Source organism: Chiloscyllium plagiosum, chromosome 1 (assembly GCF_004010195.1).
Source record: "Chiloscyllium plagiosum isolate BGI_BamShark_2017 chromosome 1, ASM401019v2, whole genome shotgun sequence".
In the NCBI taxonomy this organism is placed as follows: domain Eukaryota; kingdom Metazoa; phylum Chordata; class Chondrichthyes; order Orectolobiformes; family Hemiscylliidae; genus Chiloscyllium; species Chiloscyllium plagiosum.
The window spans coordinates 36,264,519-36,284,329 of NC_057710.1; the positions used below are offsets into that span (position 1 = coordinate 36,264,519).

Consider the following 19,811-nt stretch of genomic DNA (forward strand, 5'->3'; position numbering starts at 1 on the left):
TTCCCGCCTTCCTATTCTTTTTAAATGCTCTAAACCCTGGAACATCCAGCAACCATTCCTGCCCCTGAGAAACCCATGTCTCTGTTACGGCCACAACATCATAGCACCAGGTACTGATCCACACTCTAAGTTTATCAAGTGTAGAAAAGAAAAATATTGCAGACCAACAGGGTTAAATTCTCCAGGTTTATTATCTTTGAGTTGTAATTTGAAATAATTTTGGTGGGTTTCAACTTAATTCCCAATGGTCAAGGAAGAGGCAGAGTACATATTTCTAATAATTGACCTGAAATTAGCAGGCAGGTATTATGACACAGGGTAAACCTTCCAGCTTAATTTAAGCCAGCAACACAGAACAGATTTATCTCGCACAGTGATCTGTGAAAATCCGAGAGGCCAAGAACTATTTAAAGTAAAAATTACCAACTTTATTTCTTAAGGCATAATGGAGAATAATTACCTTACAACTATTTACAACTCCTACCTCTAACCTACCTTTCATATTCCCCTGCCACAATACTAGTCTGATAAAATCCCCCAATTAAGATTTACCAAAAAATCAAATCTTCAAAACCAGCCAGATGTCGAATCTTCTCTTTAGATCTTTCTCTGTCTTCATTTCTACTTCTTAGGAATTTCTGTTCCACACATTACTGATTGATAAAGATACCTTTAAGAGAGCTATTCTTCTGGGCAGTTTGCAGATGCTGGTGGCATGGCTGTTCTCCTCCCAACTGTTCAATTTTCCCCGGCCTTACACTCCCAAGGTGTCGGATTGCGTCATTGGCTTTTAAGATTGTCAATATACTAAATTCTAAATTGATTGGCGTTTGGTATTTTTTGCGGTATGATTTAAACTGGTTGGCCTAATTCGAAATTGTTTTGTCATCTCCAGGCAACCAGCTAATTGAGTTGTTCGACCAAATGTTACCTTATATCTTGTTCAGAACACTCTTCAGGTAGTTCTGCTTGCTTTTAGCTCTCTTAATAGTACAGAACACTCATATCTTCTTAACATAGGCCTCAGGATACCTACTATGAGAGATAGACATGAGCCTTGCCAGTAGAGTAGGTTTTATTCTGGGTTTGGGATTCAGCCATTGGGGTACAAAGAAGGGAATTAATTTGTTTCAGAGACAGGAAATTATCAATGTGCTCTCTGCTTCTCCTAATGTGCAGTATATAATACTTTCTGAGTAAGACTTCTTGCTCGATATCCCTTATACAGTTGGCAGGGCAAAGAAAGATTGAACGCTTGAAAAAGTGGTCAAGGTTTAAAAACTGAAATGAAATTAGGAAAATACTTGAACAATTTAACATGTCATCTAGAATCAAAAAGACATGAAAATAGAAAGAGGGTGATTAATACTTCAGGTGAAAACCATGATCAGAAGTCTAGAACATCTTTCCTTCTTTTCTTTTACAGATACAAATTAACTTGTGGGTTTTTGTAATTTAAGAAGAAAGCCCTGCGGTATTGTTCATGCTATTTTTTTCCCCTGTGCTAAACAGTGCAAGTTCCAGGACCAGCAGAAAATTTTAAAGTGGTTGCCACTTCACCAACCTCCATTCTGGCCTCCTGGGATCCTCCTGCTTATGCAAACAATCCAATCCAAGGCTACAGGCTGTTTTGGACAGAGGTCACTGGCAAAAAAGAACAGGTGAGTTTGCACAACTGCAGAATCTATGCTTTATTCTTATTGAGTTTAGATTTATATACTTATCTCATCCTCCAGGAACATTGACTGTCATTTTCAGTTTTATACAGAGAGCTGGTTCCATTAACTGAAGTTGAACTGGGAGTATTCATGCTGCCACTCATTTCATCCAGAATTGCCAGCCTAAACTGCTTGGATGTATTGTAATGATAGAGGCATCGTACCAAACCTTTGTCTTGCTGCCAATGCAAGTGCAAGAACTTATATTCAACTATACTTATGAAGGAGTTATTTAAATCATTTAGTGAAGTTACGTATCAAGGGTTATTTTATGGCCGTGTAAAGAAATGATTTTCAAGTTTAGGCATTCAATATAAAAGTCCAACTCTCAGGAATTAGATGAACAGTTGTGCTGTCAAACACCTTTTATGCCAACAATTCCTATGATCTGCCTAGGTGAGTTTGCCAGTTAGTACCGGTCATTTTCCTTCTTTAACTAGCGTCACTGATGTACCTGTCACAAAAGACACCAGTCAAGTACTGTTAAGCCATAGAGTCCCTATAGCGTGGAAGCAGGCTATTTGTCCCAATGAGCCAACACACACCCTCCAAAGGGCATCCTTCCCAGACCCACCACCCCATCCTATTCCATAACCTTGCATTTCCCATGGTTAATCCACCTAGCCTGCACATCCCTGGACACTATGGGCAACTTAATTTGGAGGGTAGTGGCAAAGGCATATCCTGCAAGGCTCAGGATCCAAGGATCAGCCTCTGAAAAGTAGTGGAGGAAACAAATAGGATGAACAAAGGTAAAGAGAGTGGGAAGTCCCCTTACCCTGTTGACCTACACAGAATCCGGAAGAATATCTGTTCTTGCTGATAATCGGCAAGAACTGATTTACCAACATCTTCATACTCTACCCAAAATCTGACTTCATTTGTAACATTTCCAGCTAATTCAACCTCCACCCCTTATCACCCCATCGCCCCGCAACACTTTACTCTATCCCTGTCTCCTGAACTCATACTCCAGCTTTAAATTATAAATTGGATCATGCTGACACAATTGAACCCAATTTTCATCTTGAAAACATGGCCACAATGTAGGGTCACAGACTAAGGCTGATCCTTGACTACCTCCAACCCATCTGACTCAATACCATCTGATCCCAATACCATCTAAACCCTGACTACTCCCTGGCCTGACTCTGAGCCCCCAACTAGCCCCAATCTGCCAACCCGATCTGACCCTGGCCCACTCACTACACTATTTTGACCCCCACACTTTTCTGATCACCGGAACGAAACGCCAACACTCTGACCAGCTCCTCAAACCAAACTGATGAGTTCCCAACCCATTAACCCACCTCATTAATCTACAACCTCCAAACCCCTGCCACTCTACCCACTCTAACCAATTCACCCTCTTGCCACGTCACTCACTTATTATTTCACCCATGGTCTAACCTACACACCACACTGACCTTACCCACCTGACTCATTCACTTGCCCATTAACTAAAATTCATGGTACTAGCTGCAGTACGGAATTCCTTCTCTTCTCTACACAATATTACAGTACTGTGTTGGCATAGAAACAGAAATTGGAGAAATGCAGCTGGTCTGACAGCATCTGTGGAGAGAGAAACAGAGTTAACATTTTGAGACTGATATGACTGTTCTTCAGAACTCTGAACTTCTAATAAAGAGTTAGATCAGACTTGAAACATTAACTTTTGTCGGAGAAATTTGCCCAGTAGGTTCGAGATGACAAAACACAGCTCGAAGTGAAATTGACAAACCGTTATTGCAAGCGATATCACTGGAGGAGAAAACAGACTCACTGACACACAACTGACAGTCTGCACAGAGAATTTGATTTCTCCTCCCAGAGCTGAGGATGAGACCAGTTTTATAGTAATGCTACACAATGACACTGATTAAGAAATGGGAAAATACAATGTTTCTGAAAATGGAGTAATTTAGTTGCAAGGGTGCTAATTGGAAAACAGTTTATCGGATGAATGTCCTGTTCCTTTACACAATGCAACATCGTGACAGTATCATGGTTCCATTCATCTTCACAGGTAGATGTTAAAGTCTTTTCTGGAGTGGTGAGGTACTTCATTGTCCTGTGGTGTCTGTCTGTCTGTCCTACTCTTTGTGTGGCTTTGCTGCTGCTGGGTTGTGAAACTGCCCTGAGGGCTTTGAGCCTCTGTCATGTCCATGGGAGCTTGAAAGCGTATTCCATTGTCTACGTATCGTCTGACCCAGCTCGTGAGCTGCTCGGGAATTCTGGGTGTCCTGGTACAATTTGGCCAATTTGCTTTTGTGGACCATTCGTGTGTTAGCATATCTTTTCCCACAACTTTCTTCACACCTGCTGAGTTTCTCCAGCCTTGATTTCAGATTTCCAGAATCTGCAGTATTTTCTCTTGACTTGAGTGGTGTCATGGAGCTCTTCGATGCTCTTGGCATTTCTGGATGAGCTAGAACATGGAAATCTCAGTACGAAATACAGAACAACATTGTGGTATGGAATTATTCCAGGAGAGTTGCAATCTGATGATAATCACTGCTCCATGAAAGATCTGGACCAGTGTGCTTACTCTTTAAAGTAGCAAAAGTAGTAAAGTGTTTAGAAGTTCAAAATATATCACAACCTTGGATCAACAACCAAACGTCATGCATTGTTAAAAAATGAAAAGAATTGAGGATGCCTGAAATCAGAAACAAAATCAGAAATTGCTGAGAAAATTCAACAGGTCTGGCAGCATCCATGGAGAGAAATCAGTGTTAATGTTTTCAGGTCCAGTGATCCTTCTTCAGAACTGATGGTAGCTATGGAACACATTTTTTTAAGCAGAAGATAGGGTGGGGAGAGGTGAAGAGTGTTTATTACATTTAAGAGCAGATATCAAAGTTTCCCCAATGTTTTGTAGGACAGATGCACAACCTTCTTCCTTGGCAGTTACCCTTGGCTCTGAGGGATTGGCTGAATTGTCCAATCCTGGAGAGCAGACTCTGATCCAAGATCATATATAAAACGGTTTAGATAATGACGAGAGTTAGCTATTGATTGTGGCGGTCATAACTGATACCCACTTCTCCACCTCCATAATAAATGCTTGGAGAAATATTTGGCCATTATACTGTTCTGTTGTTTGTAACTTCATGAATGGGTAAGTGTAACAAAATTATCCAGATGATAATGCTCACTACAATGAGACACGCTTACTCCAATCACAGCAGCAGCTGGGAGAACAATATGTAGCCTTGATGCTCCTGGTACGATCATACATGTTTCTTCTCCATCTTGTTTCATTAAAATCAGCTGCAGATTTTAACAAAACATCAAATACAGCTGGAGAAAATTATCAATCATTTTAGCAAGTCATTGAGCATCCAGAGGGCTTAAGTCCCTTTTTATTACAAAAGGAACATTTCTCCATATAAATACAATAATCTACAGTTGGCATTCCACATCATGCTTGCAGTCTTGTTGCCAGAGGAAGGTATATGGACAATAGAGATTCCACTGCTCATGAATTAAGACTTAGGTGCAATTTAAGACCCAGTGTAATAAATTTCATAATCCAGGCAAAATATTAATAGGAACCTCCAGATAATAATAAACAAATTCAGAGATGTTACTGGCATATTAATTACCAGTTAGACATTGTAAACAGACAATGCAAAGATTGAATGTAAGTCTGGGTTACTGAAGTCCATTAACATAATGATTTTTATTATAAAGAAATCTGGGCAACTATATGTGCAGATATTTATTTTTCACAGCAGTTGAGAAACACAGTGCATGGTCATTTAAATTTTCTTCATACAAAATCTGCTTTTTTTTTCTAAATTGTCTCTGCTTCTCTTTTAACTCTCATTAAGGTCAATGTACTCATCACAGATCTTTCTGAAGTGAGAGGATTGTTGCTGTTTAGAAAAATGTGACGTGATCTCATAGAACCATTCAAAATTCTTCAGGGGCTTGACAGGTTAGATATCAAGATGTTGGCTGCTTTGGCTATTGAGAATCTAGAACACTGTCTCAGGATAAGGTGCCAATCATTAGGGACTGAGATGAGGAGAAATGCCTTCATTTGAACATGTTACACTCTCACAATTATACTGACAGTGATATTGAAAAGGAACTCTATTTCTGGGACAAAATAAAGAATTTGCTTTGAATGGAGTTGCAAGGTAAAATGAGCTCCCTTCTTGTATTTCAATAAAACAGCTTAAGGCTGGAAGTCAGTCTGCTTGTATGAACAGGAAATTAAAATGCAAACAATATTTTGGGACACTTCATTGAAAAGGCATTAAAATGTGTACAGTCTTTCCTGTTGATTTAATTACTGCCATTGTCCAGAAGATGCAGCAGTTAGTTTACAATAGGATTGCAGACTTCTTGGCTATGGGAATGTATGCCACAGAATGTGTGTGAGATGTTGTTCAACTTGAAAGGGTACAGAAAAGACTTACATGGATGTTGCTGGGGTTGGAGGATTTGTACTATAGTGAGGCTGAGTAGGCTGGGGCTATTTTCCTTGGAGCGAAATGATGAGGAGCATGGATAGGGTGATTAGCCACAGTCTTTTTCCCAGGGTAAGGGAGTTCAGAACTGGAGGGCACAGGTTTAGAGGAGAAAGCTATAAAAGGGACGCAGGAGGGATCTTTTTTCAATGCAGAGGGTGGTGGGTGTGTTGAATGAGCTGGCAGAGGAAGTGGTGGAGCCTGGTACAATAACAAATTTTAAAAGCCGTCTGGATGGGCACACAAATAGGAAGGGTTTAGAGGGATATGGAGCAAGTGCTGGCAAATGGGACTAGATTAATTTAGGATATCTGCTCAGCATGGATAATTTGGACCAAAGAGTGTATTTCTGTGTTGTACAGCTCTATGACTCTGACTCTAAGACAACCCATTCTATCACAAGGTATTGCAAATGGGTGAAACCAAAACCTTATTTGTGTTCATCCTTAAGTATCCAGTGACCATTTGTAGAGACAATAGAAAAGCAGATACCATGGTCATCTTTCAGATTCAAATTGTGATAGAAATGTTTGTTACCTTCTGACAAAACTGGGGACCACACAAGTGCCAAGCAATGACCATCTCCAACAAGATATAATCTGACCACAGTGCCCTGATATTGAATGGCGTTGCCTTCACTATCAACATTTATGGGTTAGTATGAACCAGAAACTGGACTGGACTAGTCATATAAAAACCATGGCTACAAGAGCAAGCAAGGAATTGTATGGTGAATATGGTGAATAACTCTCCAATAGCCTGTCCACCGTTTACCGGCATAAATCAGGGTGTGATGAAATACTCCCCACTTGCCTGGATGGCTGTAATTCCAGGATAACTCAAGAAGCTGGTTACAATCCAAGACGGTGCAGCCTGCTTGATCATCACGCAACCACCACTTTCATCATTCACTCTCTTTACCATCAATGCACAATGGCAACAAAGTATAATATTGACAAGGTGTTCTAAATTAATTCACCAGGTCACCTTCAATAGACCCTACCAAAGCCAGTACCTTGTACCACATCTAAGAACAAGGTCCAACAGTTGCATGCAAACTGCAATACTTGCAAGTTTCCTACAAACCACTGTCTCCCCCGCTGTTATCAGACTTTTGAATGGATCTGTCATATATTAAACTTGATCTTTCTCTGCACATTCCCTGTAGCTGTAACACCATATTCTGCATTCTATTCTATTACACTGTTCTTGAGAGTCACAGCTCTCAAAGGGTTAAAACACATGCTTCTCTGATTAGCTGACAGTTGTAAAGGAGAAAACTATCCGACCTCTTTCCCCTGTCCAGAACAAGGGATTGTGAACCTTTGGGATTCGACACTCTGGATATTTATGGATGCTCCATCGCTGAATATATTTAATGTCAGCAGATATTTTTTTGATTCTAAAGAAATCAAGGGATGTTGGGAAAAGGCAGAAAGTGGAACAGGCAGTCAAGGTCAACCATGATCATACAGCATAGTGAAGCCATCTTGACAAGCCAAATGGTGTAATCCTGCCGTTGTTTTTTTTTTGTGTTCCTGTCGTGGATTATGCTAGATGCTGTTCCGCTTCCAAGTAATACAGTAAAGAATTTTTAAATTCCATTCCCTAATCCTCTAGCAGCAAGGCTGTAAGCAAGACACCAAGTTAAATCAATGCTACATTTGTAGTGTAAATTCTCTCTTTCACACAGACGTACGCAGAATGTAGAACAGAATACCAAGTCAGTTAGATCACATTAGGTGTTTGTTTCATGAGAGATGCCTCCTGGCTTAGTTTTTCCACATATATTAGCATAAGCTTCTGGTTTTTTTCTATCCTCCAACTGCCTAGCTTCCCATTGAATATGCCATTCAACTCAATCACTCGTTGTGGTAGTGAGTTCCACATTATAACCACTGTCTGACGTATCCACTACATTTTGGATCAGTGGTGCTGGAAGAGCACAGCAATTCAGGCAGCATCCGACGAGCACGTCGGATGCTGCCTGAATTGCTGTGCTCTTCCAGCACCACTGATCCAGAATCTGGTTTCCAGCATCTGCAGTCATTGTTTTTACCTCGTATCCACTAAATTCCCTATTGGATTTATTATCATAGCCTGAGAGTGTGAAAGAGATAGAATCAATCAAGGCATTCAAAAGGGAATTAAATAGTTACTTGGAAAGGATGAAAGTGCAGGAGAGTAGCACTGAGTAGGCTGTTCATTTGGAGAACCAGTGTAGACACCATGGGCTGAATGGCCTCCTTCTGTGCTGTAACCATGCTGTGATTCTTTGAATCATGACTGCTTTATATTTGTGTTATGAAATAAAATAATTAATTTTCTAATTTTGTGGTCACTTCATTTTGGGAGGGGGTTGGAGAAATGTATGGATTTAAAATGTTTGCAGTGTGAAGCAGCATTTCATACCAGTGGAAAGCAATAAGGGATAGAAATAAATCAATTCCATTCAAATATAGGAGAGTCCACAGCTGCTTTTTCATGCTACCAAGAGATCAGTTCCCTCCTGCTGCTGATAAGGTGGGGGAAGGCCAATCACATTCTTCATGGACAATTCAAGATAAAAGAAACAGAAGACAGGCTCCCATTGCTTGTGATGTGTACTGGTGCTTATTGATCATAAGCATGGTGACTGATTGATGAAAACTCAATGGCTGTGTTACCTTCTCAGTGCTATAGGGGCATGTGCAGGATTACTAGAATGGCAACTCTGAAGTAAGAGATTTCCAGACATTAAGATAATATTGATTTTTCTCTTTGCTCTTGTCACCTTTGCTGCTATGCTGCACCCATCTTCACCTTTGTCTCCCAATAAACTAAAGTAAGTGCACTTAGTAAACACAGGCTGAGAATAATCATTGATCAGCACTTGCTTTCAAAAAAGGATGCCATTAAGAAAGTTTACTTGTATAACCATATGCCACTGGAATTTTGAACCTCTCACTTGGATGACAAATGTGTTATCCAAGTAGTTGTTGTTTTCTTTTTGTTTTTTTTTTTTGTTTTTTTTTTTAATTTAACCCCCACACTACCACCTAAGTGCGGTAGTGCTTATTTTATCCCCAGAACCCATGGTACACTCCTTTTTTTTTTTTCTCCACACTCCCCTTTTTTCTTTTTAACCCCCACACTACCACCTAAGTGCGGTAGTGCTTATTTTGTTTTCTTTTTGTTCACAGGGTGTAGGTATCACTGATTGGCTCAGTCTCTATTGTCCATTCCTAAGTACCACTTGAACTAACTAGCTTGCAGGGCTATTTCAGAGGCAGTTAAGAGTCAACACATTGGTGTGGGTCACGAGTTACATTTGGGCCAGATGAGGTTAAAGCAATGGATTACCAGATGAGGTTTCTGGTCATAATTCAGCTAGTTTTTAATTCAAATTTCATTACCTGCCATGATGGGATTTGATCCCACATCCCCAGAATATTAGCAGGTTTGTGGATTACTAGTCTTATGACAATACCACTATGCCATCACCTGTCCATTTCATAACATGCTGTGCTGTTGCACCCTGTTTCAGAGCGTTGATGTGGATACTATCACTTACAAACTGGAAGGACTGAAGAAGTTCACCAAATACAGCTTGCGAGTTTTGGCTTTCAACAGACATGGAGCAGGCGTCTCGACCCAGGATGCGCTGGTCACGACACTGTCTGATGGTAAGTACAATAAATGATTAATTAGGTTCTGGGCTATTTTATTAAGGAACAATTTCTGCTTCATTTATCTACTTCCTGATTTTCTTCACCTTTTACTCTTTTTAGTAATGGTGATGTGTGCTGAACTGTGAATCACAACTTTCACTTTGGTACTGAATTTAAGGATGGGCTTCACAAAGCATGCTCACTATTGAAGTCCCAACAGTTATAATCTCTTCACTCACATACCAAGCAAATATTCAATCAGCAATCCAACTGAGACCAATGAACAGGAGGCTCAAACAAATTAATTAAATGCTTCCTTTCTCACCCCTTCATCAAAATTTATTCTGCGAGGATATACCAGATCATCTTAAATTGTGATTAAGTAAAGCACAGTTGTTTTTCAGCCTGTTCAAAAAAATTAATGTCATTATTTATGTTTCAGAGAAAAATATGAAATAAAATGAATGTTGAAAATGTGGAATAAACACATGCTATAGGCCGAGTGCTGGAAAATGGGACGAGTGTAGATGTTGTGTATTTTAGGTGGCACAGACTCAATGGAGCAAAGGATCTCTTCTGTACTGTGTGATTCTGTTGCTGGACAAACATCTGTTAACACTCGTTAAAGGAGTTTGAGTCGCAGTGTTCATTGGAACAGTGTATGGCCAGAATAGAGCAATGTCTTTTAAAAGACTAGTGGAGACCACAACAAGACATCACATTAATGGAAGAAGATATCGGTGAACGAGTAGACATTTGACTTTACTGTCTGGGGTTGGGATCGAACAAAGTCAATTGATTGTTTTTATGGAACCTGCTCTGTAACAACAAATAGATTAAAAATAAGGTGGGTTCTAAAAATGATGGGAGGTCTACATTCCGGGCTACCATCCAATGTGTGCAGACAAAAATCCAGCCTTGAGATCAATTTAGTCCCTTTCACTCTATCTACTTAGAGACTCAGATAGAAGGTTTGTTGGGAACGAACAACCTGTTGCCTCCAGGTGCCAGGGTCTGTGATGCCTCAGATCGTATCTTTGGGGTCCTGGAGGGAGAGGGTGACCAGCCCTCCATGTAGGTGGACATAGGTAGAAAGAGGGATAGGGATGTAAGGCAGGATTTCAGGGAACTAGGGTGGAAGCTGAGAGCTAGAACAAACAGAGTTATTATTTCTGGTTTGTAACCTGTGCCATATGATAGCAAGGCAAGGAATAGGGAGAGATATGAGCTGAACACGTGGCTGCAAAGATGGTGCAGGAGGGAGGGTTTCAGGTTCTTGGATAATTGGGGCTCATTCTGGGGAAGGTGGGACTTGTACAAACAGGATGGCCATCACTTGAACCAGAGGGGTACTAATATCCTGGATGTGAAATTTGCTGGTGCTATTCGGGTGGGTTTAAACTAGCTCAGCACGGTGATGGGAACTTGAGGTGTAGTTGCAGTGCACAGGAGAATGAGAGTAGGGAGGACAGGGACAGGATTTCAGAGTCACAGGAATGTGCTAGCAGACAGTGAAGTGGTTTGAAGTGTGTCTACTTCAACACCAGAAGTATCTGAAATAATGTAGGTGAGCTTGCAGCATGGATAAGTAGCTGGGACTTTGATGTTGTGGCCATTTTAGAGACATGGATAGACAATAGACAATAGATAATAGGTGCAGGAGTAGGCCATTCAGCCCTTCAAGCCTGCACCGCCATTCAATATGATCATGGCTGATCATTCCTAATCAGTATCCTCTTCCTGCCTTATCTCCATAACCCTTGATTCCACTATCTTTGAGAGCTCTATCCAACTCTTTCTTAAATGAATCCAGAGACTGGGCCTCCACTGCCCTCTGGGGCAGAGCATTCCACACAGCCACCACTCTCTGGGTGAAGAAGTTTCTCCTCATCTCTGTCCTAAATAGAGCAGGGTCAGGAATGGATGTTGCAGGTTCCAGGGTTTAGAGCTTTCATTAAGAACAGACAAGGTGGTAAAAGAGTCAAGGATAGTATAATGGTGGCTGAAAGGACTTTTGACAAGGACTCGTCTACTGAGGTAGTGAGCTGAGGTTAGAAACAGGAGAGGAGAAGTTACACTGCTGGAAGTTTTTTATAGGCTTCCACAGAGCTCCAGGGAGTGGAGCAGAGGATTGGCAAAATGATTCTGGGTAGGAGTGAAAGGAACAGGGTGGTCATTGAGGGATTTTAACTTCCCCAATATTGACTGGAAATGCTATAACTCTAGTACATCAGATGGATCAATTTTTGTCCAATGTGTACAGGAGGGTTTCCTGACACAGTATGTCAAAGGGCCGACAAGAGGGGGGGCCACACTGGATCTGGTGCTTGATAATTGAACCAGGCCAGGTATTTAATTTAGTTGTAGGTGAGCACTTTGGAGAGAGTGACCATAATTCAGGTTACGTTTAGTTAACAATAGAAAGGGATAGGTACATGTCACAGGACAAGAGTTATTGATGGAGCAAGGGCAATTATAATGTGATTAGGCAAGAATTAGGATGGATAGAATTGGGGTAGCAAAATACAGGGGATGGGGACAATTGAAATCTGGTGCTGGCTTAAGGAACAGATATTGTGTGTCCTTGATAGGTATGTCCCTGTCAGGTAGAGAGGAGGTGATAAGGTACGGGTACCATGGTTTTCTACAGAAATTGTATCTCTTATTAAGCGGAAGAAGGAGGCTTATGTGACGATGAAACGAGATGGTTCAGATGAGGCGATAGAGAGTTACAGATTAGCTCGGAAGAATTTAAAAAGAGAGTTAAGAAGAGCAAAGAGAGGACACGAGCAGTCTTTAACAAATAGAATAAAGGAGAACCCTAAAGCTTTTCTATAGGTATGTGAGGAATAAAAGGATGATTAGGGTAAGAATAGGGCCAGTCAAAGACCGAAGTGGGAAGTTGTGTGTGGACCCTGTAGAGATAGGACAAGTGCTAAACAAATATTTCTCATTGGTTTTCTCTCGGGGATAGGATAATATTGTAGAGCAAAAGAATGAGATATGAGATATTAGACGAGAAAGGATCGAGGTTTGTAAGGAAGAGCTGTTATCAATTCTAGAAGGCGTGAAAGTAGAAAAGTCCCCTGGGCCGGATGGGATTTATCAGTGGATTCTCTGGAAAGCTAGGGAGGAGATGGCGGAGCCTTTGGCTTTGATCTTTGAGTCATCATTGTGTACAGGTTTAGTACCTGAGGACTGGAGGATTGCAAATGTTGTGCCCTTGTTCAAGAAGGGCAGTAGAGATGACCAGGTAATTGTAAACCAGAAAGCCTTACGTCTGTTGTAGGAAAAGTTTTGGAAAGGATTATAAGAGATAGGACTTATAATCATCTAGCAAGCAACAATTTGATTTCAGATACTCAACATAGTTTAGTCAAGGGCAGGTCATTTCTCACAAACCTCATTGAGTTTTTTGAGAAGGTGACCAAGCATGTAGATGAGGGTAGGGCAGTTGACGCGGTGTACATGGACTTCAGTAAAGCCTTTGATAAGGTTCCACATGGTAGGCTGTTGAAGAAAATGCAGAGGCATGGGATTGAGGGTGATTTAGCAATTTGGATTAGAAACTGGCTTTCTGAAAAACGGCAGCAAGTGGTGGTTGATGGAAAATATTCAGCCTGGAGTCCGGTTTCTAGTGATGTGCCACAAGGATCTATTTTGGGACCACTGCTGTTTGTCATTTTTATAAATGACTGAGACGCAGGCATAGGTGGATGGTTTTGTAAGTTTGCAGATTACACTAAAGTTGGTGGAGTAGTGGACAGTGTGGAAGAGTGTTGCAGGGGGACGGATAAAGTGCAGAATTGGGCTGAGAGGTGGCAAATGGAGTTCAATGCAGCTGAATGTGAGGTGATTCACTTTGGGAAGAATAACAGGAAGGCAGAATACTGAGTCAGTGGAAAGATTCTTGGTAGTGTGGATGTGCAGAGGGATCTTGGAGTCTGTGTAAGTCCTGAAATTTGCCACCCAGGTTGATAGTGCTGTTCAGAAGGCATATGGTGTGTTAGGTCTCATTGGTCGAGGGATTGAGTTCTGCAACTGTAATGTCATGCTGCAACTGTACAAAACGCTAGTGCGGCCACACTTGGCATATTGTGTACAGTTCTGGTCACCCACTAGAGGAAGGATGTGGAAGCATTTGAAAAGGTGCAGAGGAGATTTACCAGGATGTTGCCTGGTCTGGAGGGAGAGTCTAATGAGGAAAGGCTGAGAGACTTGAGTCTGTTCTCATTGGAACGAAGAAGGGTAAGAGGGGATTTAATAGAGACATACAAGATGATCAGAGGATTAGATAGAGTAGACAGTGAAAGTCTTTTTCCTAGGATGATGACGTCAACTTGTATAAGGGGGCATAACTACAAATTGAGGTTGATAGATTTAAGACAGATGTCAGATGCAGGTTCTTTATTCAGAGAATGATAAGAGCGTTGAATGCTCTGCCTGCCAATGTAGTTAACTAAGCTACATTAGGGAGATTTAAACAATCCTTGGATAAGCACATGGATGATGATAGGATAGTATAGGTGGATGAGTTCACAGGTCGGTGCAACATTGAGGGCTGAAGGGCATGTTCTGCACTGAATTGTTCTATGTTCTATGATCCTAGGAAGCCTTGCAAGTGAAGGTCAGCTGCTCTTTGGGATTGTTAATCATGGAGAAGGTTGTGTGTGAAACGTTTGTAAAAACCTTGGAATTGTCCTACTTGTCAAGATTTGTCAAAAAGGTTTCCAGAAGCATCACTGTGTTTTTTCAAATATGTAAGGGAGACTGCTCTTCTCATAGACTGTAACCTGCAGTATAGAACTTATAGAACGGTATTTTTCACTTGTGTATGGGAACTTGTAGATATTCGGTAAGTTGACGTCATAGCTAAAGGGCAAGGGTGATGGGTGGAAGTAGATACTAAATTTACTGTGGGGATAGGAAGGGCTTTGGGGAAATGGGTAGTTCACGGGTGAGAGTAGGTAGGGCATGGGGACTGAGGGAGAGAGGATAGTCACAAGGAATTAAGGGCTACGGGGAGAATGCGGGTAAGTGGAGTTGAAATGCCCATCAGCCATGATTGAATGGCAGAGTTGACTCAATGGGCCGAATGGCCTTACTTCCACTCCTATGTCTTATGGTCTTAGAGTATGAGCTGGGGCTGGATGAGAGTTTTGTATTTATCCTGTTTTGGAGAATAAAGTCCCCTCTTTGGACCTGGTCTGGGATCAGTGCACCCTGTAAGCTGCACAGCTGCTGTGAAATGCAGACACACTCTGTCATCTTCTCCATTGTTTCCATTTAAACAAACCACTCACAGAACTCAGAAGTCCACAAAGGAAGAAAAAACTGATGCAACATTGGCCTGGCACATCTTTGGTGAAGGTAGGAAATATTTTGGGAAAGGTAAGATATCCATTGGGATTTTGTGAGAAGCATGTTTGTGCATAATAAGTGCATGAACTCATTGAAACTGCCAAAACTATCAAGGAGCTGTCCAAACAAATTTTTGGAATTAAGACACAAGTGCCAAGTATGTGAGTGTGCCTGGTTATGTAGAATCATTATTGGATTTGTCCAGCATGAATGATTTCCCAAACTCCAACGAGTTCCTCGATCAAGTGATGGATAACTTCAGTTAGTTATTGAATAAAAATGTTTGTTCACATCAAGGAATAAGCACTTAAGTAAAATGTTTGTCTTAATAAAGGATTAATTGAAGGATTATTTTTGTTGTCAATGAGTGCACTTTCTCAAAATGCAATATAAGAGACATTATCAGCCTGTATTCCTGATGAAGGGCTTTTACCTGAAACATTGGATTTTCCTGCTCCTCGGATGCTGCCTGAACTGCTATGCTTTTCCAGCATCACTCTACTCCAGAATCTGGTTTCCAGCACCTGCAGTCATTGTTTTTACCTCCTGAGGTTTGTCCATGGTAGTCAGGTGAGTTGGCATGGAAGAAGGTACTATGAAGGGTGATGGGTAATGCGTTTGTTTTGGCATAAGAGAGGGGTCAAAGGCTAATGTGTATGAGGTGGCATTGAAGCTAAAAAGATCCACAGGGATGATTGAAAGCATTGGGATAAGGGGCTGGGGGATTTTCAGGATGACAACGTGTAACTAGTGAAGTGCCTCATGGATTAATGCTGGGACCACAGTTAATTATAACATTTCTTAATGAGTTGCATAAAGGGAGTGAATTTGTCAAGTTTGTAGATGATACAAATTGGCAAATTGGGACCCAGGTTCGATTCCAACCTTGGGCGACTGTCTGTATGGAATTTGCATATTCTCCCCTTGTCTGCGTGGGTTTCCTCCGAGTGCTCCGGTTTCCTCCCACAGTCAAAGATGTGCAGGTCAGGTGAATTGGCCAAGCTAAATTGCCCATAGTATTAGGTGCGTTAGTCAGTGGGAAATGAGTTTGGGTGGGTTACAGTTCGGAGGGTCGGTGTGAACTTGTTGGGCTGAAGGGCCTGTTTCCACTCTGTAGGGAATCTAATCTAATCTAAATGGAAGGCAAGTTGTGAGGATGACAGATGGGGCTGATTCTTTATTTTTGGCCAAGTACGAATTTCATGGGATTTTTTGGAGGGCTTTTTGCCATGACACCGAGCAGATTCTCTCTCTGTATCTTACCACACTCCCTGTGGCACCCCTCATCTCCAATTCCAGCCCCAGCTCACCATATGCTGTTCCCAGAACAACTCATCACTACCAGGATATCCTGGAATTAACTGACATGTCTTGTGCCTGCACCTTCTTTAAAGTCTGTCGCACACCCATACAGTAGGTCCAGCTAAGGAAGCAAAGCTTCAAAAAGGCAAGGCAAAAGTGAGGACTGCAGATGCTGGAGATCAGAGTCAAGATTAGTGGTGCTGGAAAAGCACAGCAGGTCAGGCAGCATCCGAGGAGCAGGAAAATCGACGTTTCGGGCAAAAGCCCTTTATCAGGCAAGGCAATCTAAGGCAGGGTTGCTGTGAGCATCAGGGAGAGTCAGTGAGTGAGTGCTTTGAGAATGAGCAAACAGACTGGAGATATAGCCTGGTCCAGTCGATGAGCTGGGTGCAATTCCCTGTGAGCACTCTTTCCTTGTATTAGTCAATGGTACAGCAAAAGTGGCTTAAAGTGGTTCAGAGATGTGTCATGAGGGTTCTTACAGACTGTCGCATATCAGCTGACAATGTCGGCAGATGTGGTGTTGGTGTGGCTGGTGTCTGTGCCCTGAGATGTTGATGCTCATTGTCCAATATGGAGGTTTTTCAGACCCAGCGGTGAATTGAGTTTGCCAGGTACCCGCTCTAATTTTCATGTCAATTTTCTTGATGTCTAATTTCTTTAGCACATTTGGCAAGATCGTAAGTTGACTAATAATGAAGTGAGTTGGGCTATTGACAGAGCATTTAAGAAACACTAATTCTCCTTGATTGTCAATTTGCCACCTTGCAAGAAACTCACCTTGCTATTTGTGAAAAGCATAAATGATGACAAGAGATGCTCCTGACATTGAGATATGTGTACTTTTTATCTGATTGTCATTTGTCAGTAACCATCCTTTGAATTGAAGGTAGTAAAGATATTTGCCTTGACCAGTTATGGCAAAACATCTTCAATGGTTCATATGGGGCAGTGAGATCTCTTCAAAGCTTTACTGTGATCCTATGGATTGAAGTATATCCTCCATTTTCACATTGTTTCACTATTATCATGCTGCTGATATTATCCATAGGAGTTGTCACATTTCTGTTTATTGCCTTCTGTACGAGCTCTACTATCTTGACCATCAGGCTAGACTTGAGCACAATTGGATCTCTACTGAGCAGATAATGAGTTGGTCTGACACTTGCATCTCATTTGAGATCTTGGTCATTGGGATGATATGGGAGACCTATAAAAACATACCTCAAATCTTCTAGGACCTTTTCAGCAGTCAATGACTTAGTGGTCAATGTACATATCTTCTGGCACATGTAGATTTACCAGTCACAGCTTTAGACTTCCTTCAATCAGTAGATTTTGCTCAACAATTTGTTTGGCATGGAATGTATCCAAGCAAAAGACAAAACCTTGTCAGTTCTCAAATAAATACTGTCTGGGTGATGATTGATAACTGTAGAGCTTCTGCACAGGTCAATAGATTTCTCGAGAATAAGTTTCACTTCACTCAAAAGAAATATGCTCGCAGTGGGATCCCTTATCATGAAGGCAATCTTATCTCTGATGTGATCATCCTTCAGTTGTCCAAACTCTCAAGATTTAGTTATATGTATCAGCACCATCACATACTGTTCAATAATCTCCCACTCTTCCTGAGTTCTGTTATTAAATTCATACATTATAAGATCATAAGACGTAGGAGCAGAAGTAGGCCATTCAGCCCACTGAATCTGCTCTGTCATTCAATGAGATCATGGCTGATCTGATAATCCTCACATCCAGTTTCCTGCCTTTTCCTTATAATCCTTACTCACTAGAAATCTGTCTATGAGATAAAAACAATGACTGCACATGCTGGAATCCAGATTCTGGATTAGTGGTACTGGAAGAGCACAGCAATTCAGGCAGCATCCAAGGACAGGCAAAATCTGGGGACAGGCAAAATCGACATTTCGGGCAAAAGCCCTTCATCAGGAATAAAGCTTAATACAACCTGGTGAAGGGCTTTTGCCCGAAACATCGATTTTGCCTGTCCTCGGATTTTGCCTGTCCTCTGATGCTGCCTGAATTGCTGTGCTCTTCCAGCACCACTAATCCAGAAATCTGTCTATCCCAGCCTTGAATAAACATAACCCAGCATCAACAGACCTCTATGGTAAAGAATTCTACAGATTGACTAACCCCTGAGAGAAGAAATTCCTTCTCTCCAAGTCTTTAATGTGCAATTCTTTATTCTGAGATTATACCCTCTTGTCCGAGATTCTCCCACAAGAGGCAACAACTTTTCTGCATCTACCTTGTCACATTCTCTAAGAATCTTGTATAGTTCAATAAGGCCACCTCTCATTCCTCTAAATTCCAATAAATACATGTCCAACCTTCTCAACTGCATCTCATAACATAATCCTTCCATGGTTCAAAGTCTTCAACATTTCTGTAGTCTGACTATACTGCTCCTCAGCAAACTTTAAGCTTCAATACAGCTTGTCGCACACTTTCTCCAGCATCAGAGTTGCCACTATTATTTACTCAGGTAAAAACAAGGTCTGCAGATGCTGGAAACCAGAGTCTAGATTAGAGTGGTGCTGGAAAAACACAGCAGGTCAGGCAGCATCCGAGGACGGAGTTATTTACTCAGTCTTTTTACTCAGTTCTGTCTTCCAATTCTGTCTTATATCTCCTTTTATTTGCAAAGCTGCTGTGAATGGAAAATTCATAGCCATTCTGACTTGCCCTGCATTTCAAACTTGTAGACTGCAGTTTTAGTTCTACCTTGCTGTGTGTTTTTTTTTTGAGTAGCTGACTCTGTTATAGCTTTGAACATTCACTCAATCTCAGCTTTATATTTCTGATTCCGTTTCAGATAATTTGTTTAATGACTGCCACAAACTGAAGTGAAAACACCTGCGTGTAAAAGCTGAGGTCATGTGACTATGGAAAGTCCGTCAATGCAGTGTGAACATATGCATTTCCCCAAATGATTGAGTTCACAAATTAGATAAATGTGATATACAACCAAACATGCAGTGTGTGCTCAATAACTTTATGGTATACATACCCTACACACCAAAAGTGCATCTATAATTCAAAATCAGAGATTCATTAAAACATAGAACATAGAACAATACAGCACAGAACAGGCCCTTCGGCCCACGATGTTGTGCCGAACATTTGTCCTAGCTTAAGCACCTATCCATGTACCTATCCAATTGCCGCTTAAAGGTCACCAATGATTCTGACTCTGCCACTCCCACAGGCAGCGCATTCCATGCCCCCACCACTCTCTGAGTAAAGAACCTACCCCTGACATCCCCCCT

At 41.3% G+C, this 19,811-nt stretch overlaps 1 protein-coding gene across 1 annotated transcript in view; it reads left to right on the forward strand.

Annotated features, from left to right (window-relative positions):
• The window catches only part of dcc (DCC netrin 1 receptor), a 1,293,953-nt gene that overhangs the window by 974,415 nt on the left and 299,727 nt on the right, over positions 1-19,811 (forward strand). Inside the window, exons 10-11 of the mRNA XM_043720707.1 lie at positions 1,513-1,661; positions 9,729-9,867. Of these exons, the coding sequence (XP_043576642.1) occupies positions 1,513-1,661; positions 9,729-9,867 (288 nt within the window). The remainder of the gene's footprint in view (positions 1-1,512; positions 1,662-9,728; positions 9,868-19,811) is intronic.